The sequence below is a fragment of the Coffea arabica genome, chromosome 10e, assembly GCF_036785885.1.
Source record: "Coffea arabica cultivar ET-39 chromosome 10e, Coffea Arabica ET-39 HiFi, whole genome shotgun sequence".
NCBI lineage: Eukaryota > Viridiplantae > Streptophyta > Magnoliopsida > Gentianales > Rubiaceae > Coffea > Coffea arabica.
In genome coordinates this window covers 20903865-20924029 of record NC_092328.1, presented here as the reverse complement: position 1 = coordinate 20924029, position 20165 = coordinate 20903865, and the positions used below count along the sequence as shown (strand labels likewise).

General features: G+C 38.7%; 1 protein-coding gene across 1 annotated transcript; it reads left to right on the top strand.

Annotated features, from left to right (window-relative positions):
• The first annotated feature begins 4849 nt into the window (after window positions 1-4849).
• LOC140015163 (uncharacterized) lies at window positions 4850-5515 on the top strand. The gene has a single exon (XM_072067065.1). The coding sequence runs from the start codon at window positions 4850-4852 to the stop codon at window positions 5513-5515; it is 666 nt and encodes a 221-aa protein (XP_071923166.1).
• The last annotated feature ends 14650 nt before the right edge of the window (window positions 5516-20165 follow it).

The window sequence follows — 20165 nt, the reverse complement described above, 5'->3', positions numbered from 1 at the left end:
GCTCGTTCTTGATGGAATGTGATACGAACTAAATGGGAAAGAGAACAAATCCCAAGGACTTGGATAAACTTCATGAGGGAGTTTAATGCAAAATATTTTCTCCCTTTGATTAAGGAGAAAAGGGAGGATGAGTTTATTAGACTTCGTCAAGGTACCCAAACTGTTGCTGAGTATGAAACTCAATTCACCCGGTTGTCTAAGTTTGCCCTTGAGCTAATAATGACAGAGAAAACGCGAACAAGGTGCTTTATTCAAGGGTTGAATGTTGAGATTCAAAAGGATTTAATAGTTATGATACCCCGACTTTTAGGGTAATATTTTTGTTTAGTCTCAAAGAGGATGTTACGGTTTCTTTAGTTTATTTTTTTTATTTATTATTTTAAGACATTATTTTGTTTAAAGACTAGAAACCCTACTTGTACTCAAAACCCTAGTTTTCACTTGTGACTAACCGGTTTTCTTAAATCTCTCACATTTTAATCGAAACCCTAATTTTAATCTATGGAATTGTAAAATCCCTCATATTTTCTTAAAAATTCCTTTTCTTTGGCATTTATCCCTTATAATAGTTATACTACTCATTCACAACTCCAATGTTTGGAATAAAGAATAGAATTACGAGTTTTCCCTTTTCATTCATCGTTAGGGTAAACTAAACTTTTTACATCTTTTCGTAGTGTGAGTACCCGGTACGGAGTGTGTACTAAATTTGGTGATTAAGAATGAGTTTTCGATAAGATAAAGTGTGTGATTAGAAGTAATAATAATAAGTTAGTGAATGGTAAGTGAAAACCCTAATACGTGCGAAATAATGAAAATCGGGTTGAACCGACGAGTGCTGTTTGTTACCGATTGAACACACCACTTGACCACCACTTTCTTACCATCAAATATCATTGATATTGGTGCAAAATATCAGCCCTTAATCCAGCTCAAGATGGCCAAAAATATTGACCAAGAAAAGGGAGGAAAAAGAAAAAAATTGAGATTGAATCTTGTGGTGACACTTGGCGGTCATCCACCTAACTTTGACCCAAACTAATTACCATCTTATTAACCTTCTTGAAGCTTCATTTTCTCCTCCATTCCATCAGCTTGGCCGAACCTCAAGGAGAGAGAGAGCAAGAGAAGAAAACTCCATTTCATCTTGAGCTTAGCTTATTTGAGTGAGAAATCAAGCAAACTAAACCGATTAACTTCTAATTGGAGAGTTTAGGAAGCTTGGGGAGCTAAAAGTTTACAAGGAGAGGTGAAAGATATCTTTTGCAAGCCTTTTATTGAGGTACTATGGCTGTTCATCTTCTTCCTTCCCCTTAGGCTTGTTTAAGTTATGTAGTAACTTGTATTCTTGCCATGTGATACCTATTTAAGTGGTTTTGATGATTGTAGTGATGAAATTGTGAGTTAGGGTTTTTAATTGTTCACTTATATTTCTTGTTGTTTGGATGGTGTATGGTATATATAATCTTGTATAAGAAGTTATAGTAGTGGTTTAAGTTAGAAATGTGAAGTTTACACTTTGAAGTCACTAGATTCCAAATTTGAGTTTTCATGCTACCCTCTTCTGACCGGTTCCATTTGGCCATGATGGAGGCCGAATTAGACTTAGCTCCAAACATGAAAATTGTAGGAAATGATGTTTTATAACTGCCTAAAAAAGTTCAGCTCAATCCGAGCACTGTAGCTCATGAAATGACAAAAATACCCTAGACTGCCATAGGTAGAGTTCTGTGGAAGGTTTTGACATTTCATCATTCTGGCCGGGGTTTTTCACCTTGATCGGTATTGAATTAGCATTTGGCCAAAACTTGAAAGTTGTAGTGCTGTGTTGTAGGTTTCTAATGCATCTGAAAACGCCTCTATCTGACTTTTGTAGCATGAGTTATGGTCATTTGAACACAGTACTGTTAACCAGACTGACGGTGGAATTCTGGTTCAATAATCGATAAATTTGACCTTGGAAATGAGCGAATTTTCTATTGATGTCTTCATGAGACTTATAGTTCTCTGTCTTAGCTTCGAAACGGTATAAGTTGTACCCCAATCTGATAAGTGTAGCTTCGGGTGTGACAGATACGCTAAGAGACGTCAAATCTGCCATTTGGCTATTCGTCTTTAAATTTGATTTCTGGTTGCCGTGTTAAGACCTGTGTTGTAATTGGATTATTTTGATCCTAGTTGAAGGGATATTGTGTTACCATTGCATATTTGTGACTTTGGGACTGATTTGAGGAAAATATTGAAACCATAAATGGTTGGAAAATAGGTAAACACAAGGGGCATGCCTCCCAAATTTTCACTAGAGGAATAAACTAGCCTTTGGAGTTCTTGTTCTATATTTTGCAAATTTGACCTAGATCCACTGAAAAATGGGTCGAGTTGTCTTCATGAAAGTTGTAACCTTTTGTCTTAGCTACGAGATGCTACCTAGTACACATTGATCCGATAACCACAGCTTTAGTTATGATCAAAACCGTGTAACTCGTTTTCATACCATTGTCATTTCCGCGCACGCGCGCATGCATTTCCTTGTTCTTTTTGCCGCTTTAATCGTTTTAGTCCTTATTTCTATTTGTGATGGTCGATTCACTGATAGTTGAGTATAATCTTCTGTCACAGGCAGTGACGAACCGGACGGAGTCGGTGGACCCGTATAAAGTGCCTTGATTTGCGTGCTCACTATTTTGAGTGAGTAATTGAGTTGTTTACTGATGTGAAATTGTCAAAGTGCTTTGTATATGTTAAATGGGTACTTAGGCGAGGGTGTACTTTATCTCACTCGACCTAAACCCATCCTTTGTTTTGATTTCATATGCGAGAATACATGCCTTATGTTGAGTATCACCCTTTTGCTGTGTGTTGATGGGGTTGATTATATGACTGGAGTTGAACCCCTTTTTGCTATGTGCAGTTGGGGTAAGTATTTTGTTATGTACTTTGTTGAGAAATATCATCTATTGAGAGACTGGATATCTCAGGACTTGGTTCCAGCCCGGTTCCAAGGGTAGAAGAACTATTCGAGCCAGCCGGGATTTGGTCGAAATTAGTTCCATGCTAACCTTGGGATTTCGTTCTTTGTTAAAGCTTTGATTAAAGTAAAGTGATTTTGTTGCGCTCGAGCTGCTGTGTGCTATTGACTGGCCAGCGGGGGTTGATAAGGTGAACGGGGAAAGTAAGTGGAGTCTACGGACCATGAGTACTTTGGTTGACGGAGTGTCAACAGGCGTTCAAGCTCGAGGAATTGAACTGGCTTTGGAGCCACCCATATTCTACCATTGTGATGTTACCCTTCTGTTATTGATGTGAAATATCCTGATTTACTTGTTTATTTGGATGTGAGTTTACATTTTTACCCCTGATTATTCACTAAACATATAGCTTACCCCGTTCCATTTGTTTTTCTTAGCAGGGGCCGACGCGGGGAAAAATCGGGAAGGTGTATAGACTTTTGGTTTAAAGAATAGCTGATTTTGCCCTAGTAATTGTTATAAGCTGACGAGTAAGATGTATATTTTGGTTGTGGTGGTTATAGTCACTAGCTTTTCTAGGGTTTACTTTCTGGTACTAGTGGTAGGTATGGTTTGATGTAATGGTTTGTACAACTTTTAAAGATGTAATAGAGTAAATAGAACTTTCTTTTAGCGTGAAATCGATTTTCTCACTTTAAGTAATGAGTTCTGGCGCGAGCTAGGCAGGCGATCCGCTAAGCCCTTTGGTACGTCTCTAGGTACGGTGGGGTCGTCACAGGTGGAATTAGAGCTCCTAGGTTAGAGGACTTGGGCAATTGGGAAGCATTTAGGTTAGAGCACTTGGGTAATTGGAAAATATGCTATAGGGCACATAAGTATTTGATTGTCTTTAAGTTGAATCGTATCTATTAAGATGAAATGCCGGAGAACTGATTAAGTGATGTTTATTGTGTAGGTATGGAGACTGGTGGACCTAGCGATACCGGTGGCCCTAGCGGTGCTGGAGTACGAGCTACGAGTGTAGGTAGGTCGGTGAATCAGGTGGTGCGCCGACGAGTTCTTAGATATCAGAAGAGGGTCGGGGAACCCTATAGGCTATATTCTCCCTTCGGTCAGATGAGTCGATCGTGTGAGTGTCGACATACATATGGATACCCTGACGAGGTAGTTTTGGCTATAGATGACGAGCGTCGTTGCCTAGGTAAGACGATTGACACTCTGAGGGCACAGTTCGAGGAGGCCAGAAGAGTGAGCCATGGACAGGCAGTGCACCTGCGTGACCTCGAGGAGGGGTTACGAGCTGAGGAGGAGCGGACATATACTCTTGTCGTCAACTTGAGGAGACCCACAGCCACCTCTTCGCTTTGAAGGGGCAGCTGAGAGAGAGAACCCGTGGTATTATGCTAGACTGTGAGATTCTCTTGGATGTGGCTGCCGAGGCGCCACCTAGGGATGGCGGAGCGGGGCCGATGGATGCGATAGACTCTATGGGCTCTGTAGGGGATTTTCGCTAGGGCCGTTACTCTGACTTGTTATGTTGACTTTTGGAGCCGGTGTGCTCATTAATTAACATGTTTTGTACTGGTTGGATATTAGCTGTTATGTGGACTGATATGTGTATACTTTTGGCGTGAATTGTATATATATGTATATAGTTTCGTGTATGATATTTTGATATCTTGACTAATTCGTGCATTTTATAATTTTTCAATGCTTTGAACTCGTACCATATTTTGTTCCAATTATAGAAGTTATAAAACAATCAAATGGAGACTCGTGGTGGGGGTAGAGGACGCGGACGAGGACAAGGAACCGAAGGCGTAACAAATGAAAATGCAAATATATAAGCCGAGACCCAAGTAGCTACAGCCATACAGCGAATGGCTGATTTGTTAGAACGAATGGTCAACCAACAGGGCCAAGGCCAAGTACAGCATCCCGAAAATCATGAGGCAGAGGACCGTACCTTAGAACGGTTTCAGAAGTTTCTACCGCCAAAATTTTTAGGTGGACCTAACCCTGATGTAGCGGAGAGTTGGTTGGATCGAATGTTAGATATATTCGCTGCATTAGGATACCCTGAGGAATGGCAGATAGCTTTCGCCGTTTTTCAATTTGAGGGAGCGGCTCGTGCCTGGTGGAATGTGATTCGAGCCAAATGGGATAGAGAGCAGACCCCATGGACATGGGTTAATTTCACTCGTGAGTTTAATGAGAAGTACTTATCACCACTTGTTCAAGAAAGGCGAGAGGATGAGTTCATACGCCTACGTCAAGGGACTATGAGTGTGGCGGAGTACGAGACGCAATTTACCAAACTCTCTCGTTTTGCTCCAGAGTTAGTGCTGACAGACCGGAAGAGAATTCGTCGGTTTGTCCAGGGTTTAAACGTAGAGATTCAAGAGGCACTGGTAGCTGCTCAATTGGAGACATATAGTCAAGCTATTGAAAAGGCACAAAGAATTGAAAGTACTAAGAGTCAAGTAAAGGCTTTTCATGATAAGAAAAGGAGACAATCGGATCCAAGCAATTATATAGAGGGATAGAGCTAGAGGAGCGAGCCACCATTTAAGATGGGTCGAGGAATAAGTGGTCCACGATCCACAGGGATCCCAAATCAAGAAAATTTTGAGAAGGGTCAGGCTGGGAGAGAGACCCAAAGGGGTACCTCACGAGGAGGTCCGACATCAGGATCTAGAATGGCATGTGGATTTTGTGGGGCTGCTAACCACATGAAAGATAATTGTTGGAAGAAATGACAAGTTCGGAAATGCTATCGATATGGTAGTGCTGAGCACCTGATTGCTCAATACCCTCACCTGCCAAAAGAAGGAAATTTTCCAAGGGCCGAGGGGAACACTACTAAGCAGACCAATGCAGCGGGTAATCGACCGAAAGTGCCGGCAAGGACCTATGCAATAGGAAATCAAGAGGTGACAGACTCATTGGCAATCATCGAAGGTACCCTCCCTATTTTCATCGTATTGAGATTTCCTTCTACTCGTTTTACAAGACATTTAAAGACCATTGAGATTTAGAGATAAGGATTACACGGTTGGTTCTTGGATTGAAATACATAGAGGGACAAACTTTTGAGGTAAATTTTATTAGCAATAATGAACTCATTAATGAGAGATTAGAGTATTCCAACCCATAGCTCATTGGTTGCAATTTCGAGGACGAAATCCTTTGAAGGAGGGGAGATTGTGATACCTCGACTTTTAGGGTAATATTTTTGTTTAGTCTCAAAGAGGATGTTACGGTTTCTTTAGTTTATTTTTTTTATTCATTAGTTTAAGACATTGTTTTGTTTAAAGACTAGAAACCCTACTTGTACTCAAAACCCTAGTTTTCACTTGTGACAAACCGGTTTTCTTAAATCTCTCACATTTTAATCGAAACCCTAATTTTAATCTATGGAATTGTAAAATCCCTCATATTTTCTTAAAAATTCCTTTTCTTTGGCATTTATCCCTTATAATAGTTATACTACTCATTCACATCTCCAATGTTTGGAATAAAGAATAGAATTACGAGTTTTCCCTTTTCATTCATCGTTAGGGTAAACTAAGCTTTTTACATCTTTTCGTAGTGTGAGTACCCGGTACGGAGTGTGTACTAAATTTGGTGATTAAGAATGAGTTTTCGATAAGATAAAGTGTGTGATTAGAAGTAATAATAATAAGTAAGTGAATGGTAAGTGAAAACCCAAATACGTGCGAAATAAGGAAAATCGGGTTGAACCGACGAGTGCCGTTTGTTACCGATTGAACACACCACTTGACCACCACTTTCTTACCATCAAATATCATTGATATTAGTGCAAAATATCAGCCCTTAATCCAGCTCAAGATGGCCAAAAATATTGACCAAGAAAAGGGAGGAAAAAGAAAAAAATTGAGATTGAATCTTGTGGTGACACTTGGCGGTCATCCACCTAACTTTGACCCAAACTAATTACCATCTTATTAACCTTCTTGAAGCTTCATTTTCTCCTCCATTCCATCAGCTTGGCCGAACCTCAAGGAGAGAGAGAGCAAGAGAAGAAAACTCCATTTCATCTTGAGCTTAGCTTATTTGAGTGAGAAATCAAGCAAACTAAACCGATTAACTTCTAATTGGAGAGTTTAGGAAGCTTGGGGAGCTAAAAGTTTACAAGGAGAGGTGAAAGATATCTTTTGCAAGCCTTTTATTGAGGTACTATGGCTGTTCATCTTCTTCCTTCCCCTTAGGCTTGTTTAAGTTATGTAGTAACTTGTATTCTTGCCATGTGATACCTATTTAAGTGGTTTTGATGATTGTAGTGATGAAATTGTGAGTTAGGGTTTTTAATTGTTCACTTATATTTCTTGTTGTTTGGATGGTGTATGGTATATATAATCTTGTATAAGAAGTTATAGTAGTGGTTTAAGTTAGAAATGTGAAGTTTACACTTTGAAGTCACTAGATTCCAAATTTGAGTTTTCATGCTACCCTCTTCTGACCGGTTCCATTTGGCCATGATGGAGGCCGAATTAGACTTAGCTCCAAACATGAAAATTGTAGGAAATGATGTTTTATAACTGCCTAAAAAAGTTCAGCTCAATCCGAGCACTGTAGCTCATGAAATGACAAAAATACCCTAGACTGCCATAGGTAGAGTTCTGTGGAAGGTTTTGACATTTCATCATTCTGGCCGGGGTTTTTCACCTTGATCGGTATTGAATTAGCATTTGGCCAAAACTTGAAAGTTGTAGTGCTGTGTTGTAGGTTTCTAATGCATCTGAAAACGCCTCTATCTGACTTTTGTAGCATGAGTTATGGTCATTTGAACACAGTACTGTTAACCAGACTGACGGTGGAATTCTGGTTCAATAATCGATAAATTTGACCTTGGAAATGAGCGAATTTTCTATTGATGTCTTCATGAGACTTATAGTTCTCTGTCTTAGCTTCGAAACGGTATAAGTTGTACCCCAATCTGATAAGTGTAGCTTCGGGTGTGACAGATACGCTAAGAGACGTCAAATCTGCCATTTGGCTATTCGTCTTTAAATTTGATTTCTGGTTGCCGTGTTAAGACCTGTGTTGTAATTGGATTATTTTGAGCCTAGTTGAAGGGCTATTGTGTTACCATTGCATATGTGTGACTTTGGGACTGATTTGAGGAAAATATTAAAGCCATAAATGGCTGAAAAATAGGTAAACACAAGGGGCATGCTGCCCAAATTTTCACTAGAGGAATAAACTAACCTTTGGAGTTCTAGTTCTGTATTTTGCAAATTTGACCTGGATCCACTGAAAACTGGGTTGAGTTGTCTTTATGAAAGTTGTAACCTTTTGTCTTAGTTACGAGACGCTACCTAGTACACCTTGATCGGATAACCACAGCTTTATTTATGATCAAAACCGTGCAACCCATTTTCGTACCGTTGTCATTTCCGCGCACGCGCTCATGCATTTCCTTGTCCTTTTTGCCGCTTTAATCATTTTAGTCCTTATTTCCATTTGTGATGGTCGATTCACTGATGGTTGAGTATAATCTTCTGTCACAGATAGTGACGAACCGGACGGAGTCGGTGGACCCGTATAAAGTGCCTTGATTTACGTGCTCACTATTTTGAGTGAGTAATTGGGTTGTTTACTGATGTAAAATTGTTAAAGTGCTTTGTATATGTTAAATGGATACTTAGGCGAGCGTTTACTTTGTCTCGCTCGTCCTAAACCCATCCTTTGTTTTGATTTCATATGCGAGAATACATGCCTTATGTTGAGTATCACCCTTTTGCTGTGTGCTGATGGGAGTGATTACATAACTGGAGTTGAACCCCTTTTTACTATGTGCTGTTGGGGTATGTACTTTATTGAGAGATATCATCTATTGAGAGAGTGTATATCTCAGGGTTTGATTCCAACCCGGTTCCAAGGGTATACAAACTATTCGAGCCAGTCGGGGCTTGGTCGAAGTTAGTTCCATGCTAACCTTGGGATTTCATTTTTTGTTAAAGTTTTGATTAAACCTAAGTGATTTTGTTGCGCTCGAGCGGCTGTGTGCTGTTGACTGGCCAGCGGGGATTGATAAGGAGAACGGGGAAAGTAAGTGGAGTCTACGGACCATGAGCACTTTGGTTGACGGAGTGTCAACAGGCATTCAAGTTCGAGGAATTGAACTGGTTTTGGAACCACCCGTATCCTACCATTGTGATGTTATCCTTCTGTTATTGATGTGAAATATCCTGATTTACTTGTTTATTTGGATGTGAGTTTACATTTTTACCCCTGATTATTCACTAAGCATATAGCTTACCCCGTTCTATTTGTTTTTCTTAGCAGGGGCCGACGCGAGGAAAAATCGGGATGGTGTATAGACTTTTGGTTTAAAGAATAGCTGATTTTGCCCTAGTAATTATTATAAGCTGACGAGTAAGTTGTATATTTTGGTTGTGGTGGTTATAGTCACCAGCTTTTCTAGGGTTTACTTTCTGGTACTAGTGGTAGGTATGGCTTGATGTAACGATTCGTACAACCTTTAAAAATGTAATAGAGTAAATAGAACTTTCTTTTAGCGTGAAATCGATTTTCTCACTTTAAGTATTGAGTCCTGGCGCGAGTTAGGCAGGCGATCCGCTAAACCCTTTGGTACGCCTTTGGGTATGGTGGGGTCATCACAGTAGTAGCCCAGATCAATACGTTTAGTGATGCTATGGAGAAAGTCCAGCGTGTTGAAAGTGCGAGGTTACAAGTTAGAACTTTTCAAGCAAAGAAATGGAGTGCGCCTAGTAGCGACCTTGGGCAAGCCGATAAAAATATACCTCCAAAATTGGAAGTGGGACTAGTGGAGTAAGACTTCCGGGAATGCCTAGAGGAGCCCATCAAAAGGAGGTCAAGGCGGGAGAGGACAATAAAGAGATGCCCCACAAGGAGGCTCAATATCAGCTCCCTGTGTCTCTTGTTGATACTGTAGGAAGCCGAATCATACAGAGGAAAGTTGTTGACGGAAGGAGAGAAAATGTTTGCGTTGTGGAAGTGCTGATCATCAAATCGCCAACTATCCGATTCCACCTCGAGAAGGGAGTGGGACCCCACAGTTGAATAAGACAAACCCTAGGCAGGCAAAGGTAGAAGAAAATAGACCGAAAGTGCCGGCTCGGGTGTATGCATTAGAGCAACATCAGATCCCTGATTTATCTGAGGTTGTAGAATGTACAATCCCTGTATTCCATCATTTAGCTAAGATTTTATAGATCCTACTGCTACCCATTTCTTTGTCAACCCTAATTTTATGTGTGAAATTGATGTGAAACCTGCTAGATTACCATATGATTTGAAAGTTAGTAGGACACCTACGAGTGACCAACGTTTGATTACTAGTATGGTTTATAAGAACTGCGAAAATTGGGTTGGAGAACGGAAAGTATTGGGCAATCCCATAAGCTTAGCCATTAAGGGGTATGATGTCATCTTAGGTATGGATTGGTTAGTTCAATATAATGTTCAACTGGATTATAAGAGGAAAGTGGTAGAATTTCGTATACATGGGGAGGCAACCTTAAGGCTAGATGTGAGGGGTAGATTAGTCTCATCTGTAGTCATTTCGGGGATTAGGGCTAGGAAATTGTTAAATAAATGTGCGCAAGGTTTTCTAACTTTTCTAATAAATACTCCGACCGATAAGTTGAAGATAGAAGATGTTCCAATAGTTAAGGAGTATCTGGATGTGTTCCCTGATGAGTTGGTGATTTTGCCTCCAGAAAGAGAAATAGAATTTAAGATTGACTTGATACCCGGGACAACACCTATCTTCAAAACTCCATATCGGATGGCACCTACTGAATTTAAAGAATTGAAATTGCAGTTGCAAGATTTATTAGAGCGAGGGTTTTTTAGAGAAAACGGATTTCCATGGAGAGCTCTGGTACTCTTTGTTAAGAAAAAAGATGAAAGTTTAAGGCTGTGTATAAACTATCGGGGTTTGAATGATATGAAAATTAAGAAAAAGTACCATCTACCACACATTGATGAGTTATTTGAGCAGCTGCAATGAAAAGTGGTGTTCTCTAAGTTAGACCTCCGATAGGGATATTGCCAATTGCGAATTCAAAAGGAGGATGTACCAAAGACTGCATTCAATTCTAGAAATGGATATTTTGAGTTTGCAGTCATGCCCTTTGGATTAACCAATGCCCCTGTAGCATTTGTGGATTTGATGCAACAGGTTTTCAAACCCTACTTGGATCGGTTTGTAGTTGTATTTATTGAAAATATTCCGATTTATTCTAAAACTTGAGAAGAGCATGAGTAGCATCTTAGGATTGTATTACAGGTTCTGCGAGAACACCAGTTATATGCTAAATTTAGTAAATGTGAATTTTGGTTGGAGAAAATCTCTTTTCTAAGGCATATGATCTCGAAAGAGGCTATTGCAGTAGACCCAGCGAAAGTAGAAGCTGTCGCCGACTAGAAACGATCAGAAAACCCTATTGATATTCATAACTTCGTAGGTCTGACAGGATATTATTGTCGATTCATTAAAGATTTCTCAAAACTTGCCGGTCCTTTAACTAACCTGACAAAGAAGCATGGCAGATTTGTGTGGGTTACTAGATGTGAAACTAGTTTTCAAGAGTTGAAAAAAAGACTGACCATGACACCAGTATTAACCTTACCTAATGGAAAGGATAGTTTCACTGTATAGACTGATGCCTCGAGAGAAGGATTGGGCGCGTATTAATGCAAAATCCAAATATGATTGCCTTTGCCTCTAGGAAGTTGAAACCTCATGAGCAAAATTATCTGACCTATGACTTGGAATTAGCATCTGTTGTCTTTGCCCTGAAAAGTGGAGACATTATTTATACGGGGTAACTTTTGAGGTTTATACGGATCATAAGAGTCTTAAGTACTTATTTTCTCAGAAGAAATTAAACATGAGGCAGTGTCAATGGATGGAATTTTTGAAAGATTATTACTGTACTATTAACTATCATCCTGGGAAAGCCAATGTAGTGACGGATGCCCTAAATCGAAAGGCTCAAGTGGCTAGGTTAATGATTAAGGAATGGAATATGTTCGAAAAGGTTAGTAAGTGGAATCCTCGCCTTGAACGCCAGAAGGTGATTTTCGGAAATATTATAGTGAAATCCACTCTACTAGATCGAATCAAAGAAGCTCAGAAGAAAGATTCTGTGGTACAGAAGTGGATGGAAAAGGTACAAAAAGGGGAATTGACTGATTTCAATTTGAGTCTCGAGGGAATTTTGAGATATCAGAACCGAGTGGTTATGCCAAAGGATGAAACATTGAAAAAAGAAATTTTGGAGGAAACTCACCGGTCTAAGTATACAGTCCATCCAGGTAGTAGTAAGATGTATCAGGACTTAAAAGAGTTGTATTGATGGGATAACATGAAGAGGAAAATTGCTCAGTATGTTCAAACTTGTCTCACATGTCAACAAGTTAAAATCGAACATCAAAAACCCTTTGACCTATTACAACCCCTCGAGATACCTGAATAGAAGTGAGAACATATTACTATAGGCTTTGTCTCAGGTTTGCCACGAATGCAGAGAGACCATGATGCCGTTTGGGTAATCGTTGACCAGTTAACCAAATTGGCCCACTTCTTACCAGTAAACATGAAGTATTCCATGAAAAAGTTAGTTCAATTATACATGGATGAGATTGTGAGGTTGCATGGAGTGCTCATAAGCATAGTCTCAGATAGGGATCCCCGATTCTTGTCTCGGTTTTGGCAAAAGTTGCAAGAAGACTTAGGGACCAAACTGAACCTCAGTACAACATATCATCCGCAGACAGATGAACAATCCAAAAGAACCATTCAAACCCTCGAAGATATGTTAAGGACTTATATTTTGGATTTTGGAGGTAATTGGGGCCAGCACATGACGTTAGTGGAGTTTGCCTATAACAACAGCTATCATTCATCTATTCAAATGGCACCATATGAAACTCTCTATGGAAGAAAGTGCCGGTCACCAATTTATTGGGATGAAGTAGGAAAAAAGAAGATTTTGGATCCAACGACAGTGCCATGGATAAAGGATGCACATGAAAAGGTTAAATTAATATGTCAGAGACTTCAAATAGTTCAAAGTCGGCAAAAGAGTTACGCAAACAATCGAAGGAAGGATTTGGAATTTGAAGTTGGAGATCTCGTGTTTCTTAAGGTCACTCCGTTGCGAAGTGTCACGGCAGGTAAAGGAAAGAAACTCCAACCAAGATTTGTGAGACCCTTTAAAATTCTTCAACGAGTTGGAAAAGTGGCATATCGACTCGAATTGCCACCAAGTTTATCTAGGATTCATGATGTCTTCCATGTCTTGATGCTAAAGAAGTACCATCCTGATCTGACTCACATCTTACAGCTAGAAGAAATCAAAATCGATGAGTCTCTAACCAATGAGGAGAAACTCGTGCAGTTGCTCGACCGAAAGGTTAAGGAACTAAGGAATAAGCAAATCCTCTTGGTGAAGGTCCTGTGGTGAAACCATGGTGTAGAAAAGGCAACCTGGGAAGTGGAAGAGAAAATACAAAAGAAATACCCTGAACTATTTGCTAATCAAGGTAAGAATTTCGAGAACAAAATTCTTTTAAGGGGGAGAGAGTGTAAGGACACGAAAAAATTTTCTTATTTTATTTTATTTCTTTGAATCCATTTTCTTTACTTTACTTTATTGTCTTAATTTCCTAAATATTTTTATAAGAGAATTAAGATTTTTAACCTTTTTTCATATACAAGTTAGTACATGTTAAGTTTGTAGTGCATTATGGAAGTAGGACCCACTAATGAGGTGTGTGCGATAAATTTTTGAAGATTAAGAGAAGTTTTGTGTAAAGGGATATTATTTTATAAGGTGTTATGGGATAATTAAAGATTGGCTAGATATTTTAGTGATTGGAAGACAAAACGATGAGGATTAACCTTAGAAAGCCAAATGTCGCACAAGCCATGGTTCTTTGACTTTGACCAAGACTATTCTTAGCCTTTAATTAAAAGAAAATTTGACCAAAAATCCTTTATCTTTCTTCTTCCCTTGGCCGAATTCCTTGAGTGAGAAAAGAGGGGAAAAACTTCAACTTCCAGCTTCCAATCTTGCTTGAATCTTGAGTTTTCACTTTAATCTTGCAAATTACTCCATAAAAGGTGACATCTAGGGAGGATTAAGGGATTTGGTGAAACGATTTGGGAGAAAGAAGCTCTAGGGTTCCATATCTTCATAGGGTTTCAAGGTAACTATATGAAGAAACCCTCTTTTCTTTTATAACTTGCATATGAGTGGATTTAAGCTTGATTTTGGTAGTTTAAATGGAAAATTTCATGGTTTAAGTGGTGATTGGCAAATTTCAGCTTTAAGTGAGAAATTTCAGCCTTGACATGATGGTTTGAGTTTGGCTATGAGCTAATAGTTTTGCCATGTGAATTTTATAGCTTTTATATATTATTTTGGCTTGATTATAGGAAATTTCAGTTTAGGATTTCAAATTTCAGCTTTATTGTGGTTGACTTTGAGTTAGATAAATTGGCTATTTTGGATGATTTTATGGCCTTAAACGAGTGTACTTTATAACCTATAACTTGTGATTATGATAGAGGTTGGATTGATATGAATATAGGTGTTGAGTTTGGATGGAAAAGTTAAGAATATAGGGGAAGTGCTGCTGAAATTTTTATTACTTCCTTTCTTGTGAAAAAAGTGATGTTAGAGGGCTAATTTTGGGTTGGTTTGGACTTAGGGTACTTGTGATTGTTTGAGTTCACTTTGATGGTGGTGTATAAGTTGAAATTTTGACAAAACAATGTGTAAAATTAGAGGAAAAGTAATGGTTTCCTCTAGCATGCCTTCTAGTTGTATTTGTTCCACTTTAAATTCGAGGTTGGTTGTTTTCTTCACTATTTTGCAGCTGGAAATTTCCGGCCATGAATTAGAATGAGAAACTCCTTAGTTACTTATGTCACTTGAGTCCAAATGCTCTCTTTTCACTCTAAAACCATATTTGAATCTTTGTCCTAGTAATTATTTGGATTTTCTTTGGTTCACCTAAGTTTTGGATGGTTGAACCATAATATTTTTATCTTAGTTGTTCTTAGGGTTTGTTGGTGATCAAAAGCATAACCCGGAGACAAACTTTTGACGTTACTTTGCTTGAAATGATGAGTGTACCACTCGCATGACTTGTTGTTTAAATGATTTACTTGTGATTGAAATTCATGATTTGAATGATTGTAGCTTTAGTTTATCTTGGACGGGACAAGTGTGTACTTTATCACACTTGCTTCCACTTGACTGTTTGATTGGTCTACTGTTCAATTGAAATTTGTTTCTTCTGCATGAAATTGACGTCATTTGGAACCTAATATCCGACGACCTTACTGTGAAATTTGAATTCAAACCTTATTGGTAGTTAATCGAATCGAACCAGCAAGGGATTGGTCAAGCTAGATTGACGAACCATGAGGAAACTATCATTGATTCACTCAATATATTGAGTCTTTCTGATATTTGGTATACTCGAGTATTACCACCACTGTTTTTGGTTGGTGTTCGGGCCCGGTAAGGGGCATGTTTGGTGGACGGAAACTGGTGTAAAGTGGAGATCTACAGTCATTGTTTTGCTTCTTTCAAATGTTGATGGAGTGTCAACGAGTTGGATCAAGTTAATGCAACGGGAAATTTGGCTCTTGAGAGCCATCTATATCCTTTTACTTGAGCTGATCTATATAAGTTGTGGTGTTTACTAATTCCATTATTTGATGCGTATATTTGATAGATTAAAATTTTAACTATGTGATTTGTGACTGCGTGACCTTTTGGTAGCTTATTGGGCGAAAACTCACCCTGTTACCTTCGTTTTCCTTATAGGGGGCGAAGTTTGGGAGCGTGAATTTTTGGGGAAAGAGTTGAACTCATTATAGTTTTGCTTTTTTTGTTTAAGCACCTCTTTATTAGTAAACTTCACATGTATTTGTATAAGTTTAGATACTCTGGCTTGTACTTTAAATTGAATCGTTAGAGACTCCATTGTATATAGTTTTGGGTTGAAGATTGGAAGTTAAATTGCGCGTTGTAGTACTTTTGTGAAATTTCAGATTTGTTAGTTCTGGCGAGAATTGGGCAGGCAATCCGCTAACCCTCGGGATGTGAGTGTGACGCCCCCACCTCTCCCAAGAGCGAACCCTAGGGTATCAGAGGAGCGCTTGCCCAACTCTCGTCATGACTCACGCACTCATTCAAGCTTAATAGCGATCCACAAGTCAATCATAGACTTAGAATTAAAGGAATATTTCAAATATACAATCCAAATTCTTCTAGGGCTACTATTTACAATTACAATCCCAAAATCCAAATATAATAAAGTTTACACTTCCAATGTCTCCAATATCATACAAAAGATTCACTAGTTTCAACCAAAAATCGCTAGTCTAGAACTTCCCAACTTCCATGTCCAAACCTGTTAAGGAAAACAAACTTAAAGGGATGAGCTAACACTCAGTGAGGCCAAGAAAAGTAGGCAAACAACAAGTACAACTAGCATTAATATCATGTAAAACAAAAGGCAGCCATAATATTCATGTAAACTCACAAAAGAAAATAAAAGCACAATCAATAAAGGATACGGGAGCTCTCAGGAGCTAAATCCACACTGCTTCAGAGATAATCTTGATCCACAATTTTCAAGTGTTGACATTCCATCAACCGAGCAAGTAACAAGTCCATAGAATTCCACTTTTCACTAATTTTCGTCCACCGTTACACCCCCTATCGGGCCCAAACATCAAACAACATGTGATATTACTCGAGTATATCCAAGCAAGTCAAGTATATGAGTTCAAGGTTCACCAAACTCCTCAACAAAGCCCTTGCTAGCTTGAGTTGAATGGCTAGCCATTGGGTTTTGGGCGTCCTCACAAGTATAAGTGGTCGATAAGACAACGCTCCAATCGACTTAAAATTGGTCATAGTACTGAGTCGGTATGAGAGGCACCTCCCACCCGAATAGGGTGTGGTACATGCTGCCGCTCAATACTCACGAGTTACAAGCATGTCCAAGTACAAGTTCGTATACAAGTAGTGAGTATTCAAGAGGGAGAGAACAAGGGCGATAAAGTACACCATCACCTCGGTAAGATCACAAATCATAACAATTTCACATGACACTTGTACAAATATCATTTCAATCATAGCACATAAAACATGCACTTGACACTCACCAATAGTCAAGAGCAAAAACGGGAGCAAAAGCAAGAGGTCAAACGTGCTTCTCGGTGTCCACGTGATCACTTGAGACATGCACAATCACAATTATTTAGGTATTCGACCAAGGCTAATAAGAAAAATATCCTCTTGCTACCCACACTCAAAGCCACAAGTTCAAGTCGAGTTAAAAGAGACTTTTTTGCTTAAACATTGAAATAACGCTCAAGGAGAACTCAAAAGTCGTTTTTGAGTCAAGTCGTGGCAAGAAATCTTGATTCCAAGAAAAAAGTACCCTACTTAATTTTTAGCATGAAAATTGAGGAAAGGAAAGATGGTTTTCATATCTCAAAACTTCTAATTCTATGCCTAAGTTTTAGAATATAAAGGAGCGTTCATGTTTTCTAATATTATGGAGTCAAAATCCATCAAAACGCTGCTTATTTTCATAGTAAATATGAAATTTAAAAGTTCCAAGTTCCAATGTAAAACTAATGAAGTTCCTAAAGAATTACTCTAGTTTAAATACTCCATTTTATGTTTCAATGTCATGAAAACCAAAGGCACTAGTGTGACGCCCCCACCTCTCCCTAGGGCGAATCCTAGGGTATCAGCGGAACGCCTGCCCAACTCTCGTCAGGCCTCACACACTCATTCAAGCTTAATAAAGGATCACAAATTAACCATTGACTTAATTAAGAAGTATTTCAAATATACAAGCTCGAAACTCCCAAGTATACCATTTATGATTACAAATCACAAAATCCAAGTATACAAAATTTACACTTTAATGGTCTCCAATAACATACATAAGTGTACTAGTTTCAACCAAAAGTCACTAGTCTAGAACTTCCAACTTCTACCTCCAAAGCCTGTTAAGGAAAACAAACTTAAAGAGATGGGCTAAAACTCAGTGAGGCCAAGAAAATAAGCAAGCAAGCAAGCACGTAGGACCAATTAATCGAATAGCATGTTTGAAAGCATCTTTAACATTAACTTTCATTTAAATGCATAAGTAGGAAATAAACACACAAGGAAGGATACAGGAGCTCTCAGGAGCTATTTCCACGTCTCGACCGCTTCAAGCCATTGGGGTTGACTCTCCGTCAACTCAAGTAGTAACATGACCGTAGTGCTCCACTTACTTCCTCCATCCTACATAACACCCTCTCGGATCCGGAATCAAACACGCATGAGGTGTCAATACTAATCGAGTATGCCAAGTAAGATCTCAAAAGATCAAACTATAAAATTTTTCATGGTTCACCAAGCTTCTCGACCAAGCCTTTGTTGGCTCGAGTTACGAGGTTAGCCAATGGGTTGGGGTGTCCCTGGAAGTATAAGTGGTTGATGAGACATCGCTCCAATCAACTTAGAATTGTTTATGGCTCTGAGTCGGTATGAGAGGCACATGCTTCCGCTCAGAGAATCGATTATAGCACTGAGTAGGTATGAGAGGCACCTCCCACCCGCCCACCCGAATAGGGTATGGTACATGCTTCCACTCAGTGCTCACGAGTTAAACATGTTCATGTACAAATGCAAGTCATATATATTCATTTAACAAGTATCATGTAATCAGGAGAGAGAGAAGACGGGGCGGTAAAGCACACCCTCGTCTCGACAAATTCATGTATCATATAACACTTGTACAAATAGCAATTCAATCATAGTAACATTGAACATGCACTTGACACTCACCAAAAGTAAAGGCAAAACAAGAGCAAAGCAAGAAGTCAGATGAGCTCTTTAGCGTTCTCGTGACCACCTGAGACATGCACAATCACGATTATCTAGGTACTCGATCAAGGTTATAAAGAAAAATATTTTCTTGCTACCCACTCTCAAGGTCACAAGTCGAGTCAAGTTAAAGGAGGTTTTCTCGCTAAATCATTGAAATAATGTTCAAAGAGAATTCAAAGGGTATTTCCGATTCAAGTCATGACAAGAAATCTCAATTTCAAAAGAAAGTATCATATATACCTTCGGCACGAAAATTGAGAAAAGGGTAGATAGTTTTCATTTCTTAAAACTTCTAATCTCCTGTCCAAACTTTAGAATATAAAGGAGCATTCACATTTTCTAAACCAATGGAGTCAAAATCCATCAAAATTCCACTCATTTTCATAGTAAATGCCAAAGCTAAAGGTTCCAAGTTTCGAGTTAAAAAACTAGTGAAATTCTCCAAGAATTACTCTAGTTAAATGCTCCATTTTTAGAGTTCAATTTCATGAAAATCAAGGGCATAAAACTAGAGGTTGAAATTCATTTCTCAAGTATAAGGTGAGGTGCAATTATCCAAGAAAGTTAAGCAACCAAAAAAACACATTAAGAGAAGTTTAATCCCTTGGGACCCAAGATTCAAAATGAAGGTCTAGTGTTCAAAGAGACCTTGTATCCAACCATGAAATTAAACCTAAAATGTACTAACACACTCAAAGGAAAGTTGAAAGTTCTTAAAAGAGTATTTTGTTTGAAACAAGAAAATTTCCAGTTTGGTTCGACACTACTTGGAAAAATCATATCTCGAGTTCCGTACGTCCAAAAATTGGAAAATTTATACCGTTGGAAACTAAACTCAATGCACTAAAACTCTCCAGAAAACACTTTTCCCAGACTTCAATTCAAAATCATTCAAATCTTAGCTCAAATTCACTGTTCCAGACAGAACAGAGCAAAACAGGCTTGCAATTTCAATAAACTTTGGAAATTCGGAAAAATTTATAGAAATAGAATCAGCCCTTGAAATTTATACCACTAATATAACTCTAAATCTAGTTTCAAATGCAACAAACGGAACTCAATTTGAACCTTTCTACACCAAGATACAATAGTTTTAAGAAAGCTGACTTTTGGAATCTGTTTCACGGAATTTCCAGTTTTGAAGTACTTGACAGAGTTTCAAAATCTGGTCATATTTAAAGCTACACAACTCAAACCTTAGCATGGTTTATGGCATTGAAAACTAGATTCAAAATGACAAAAATCACTAGAAGCAACTGAC

Coding starts and splice junctions, on each gene's coding strand:
- LOC140015163 (XM_072067065.1), top strand. CDS start 4,850: ATGGCTGATTTGTTAGAACGAATGGTCAACCAACAGGGCCAAGGCCAA.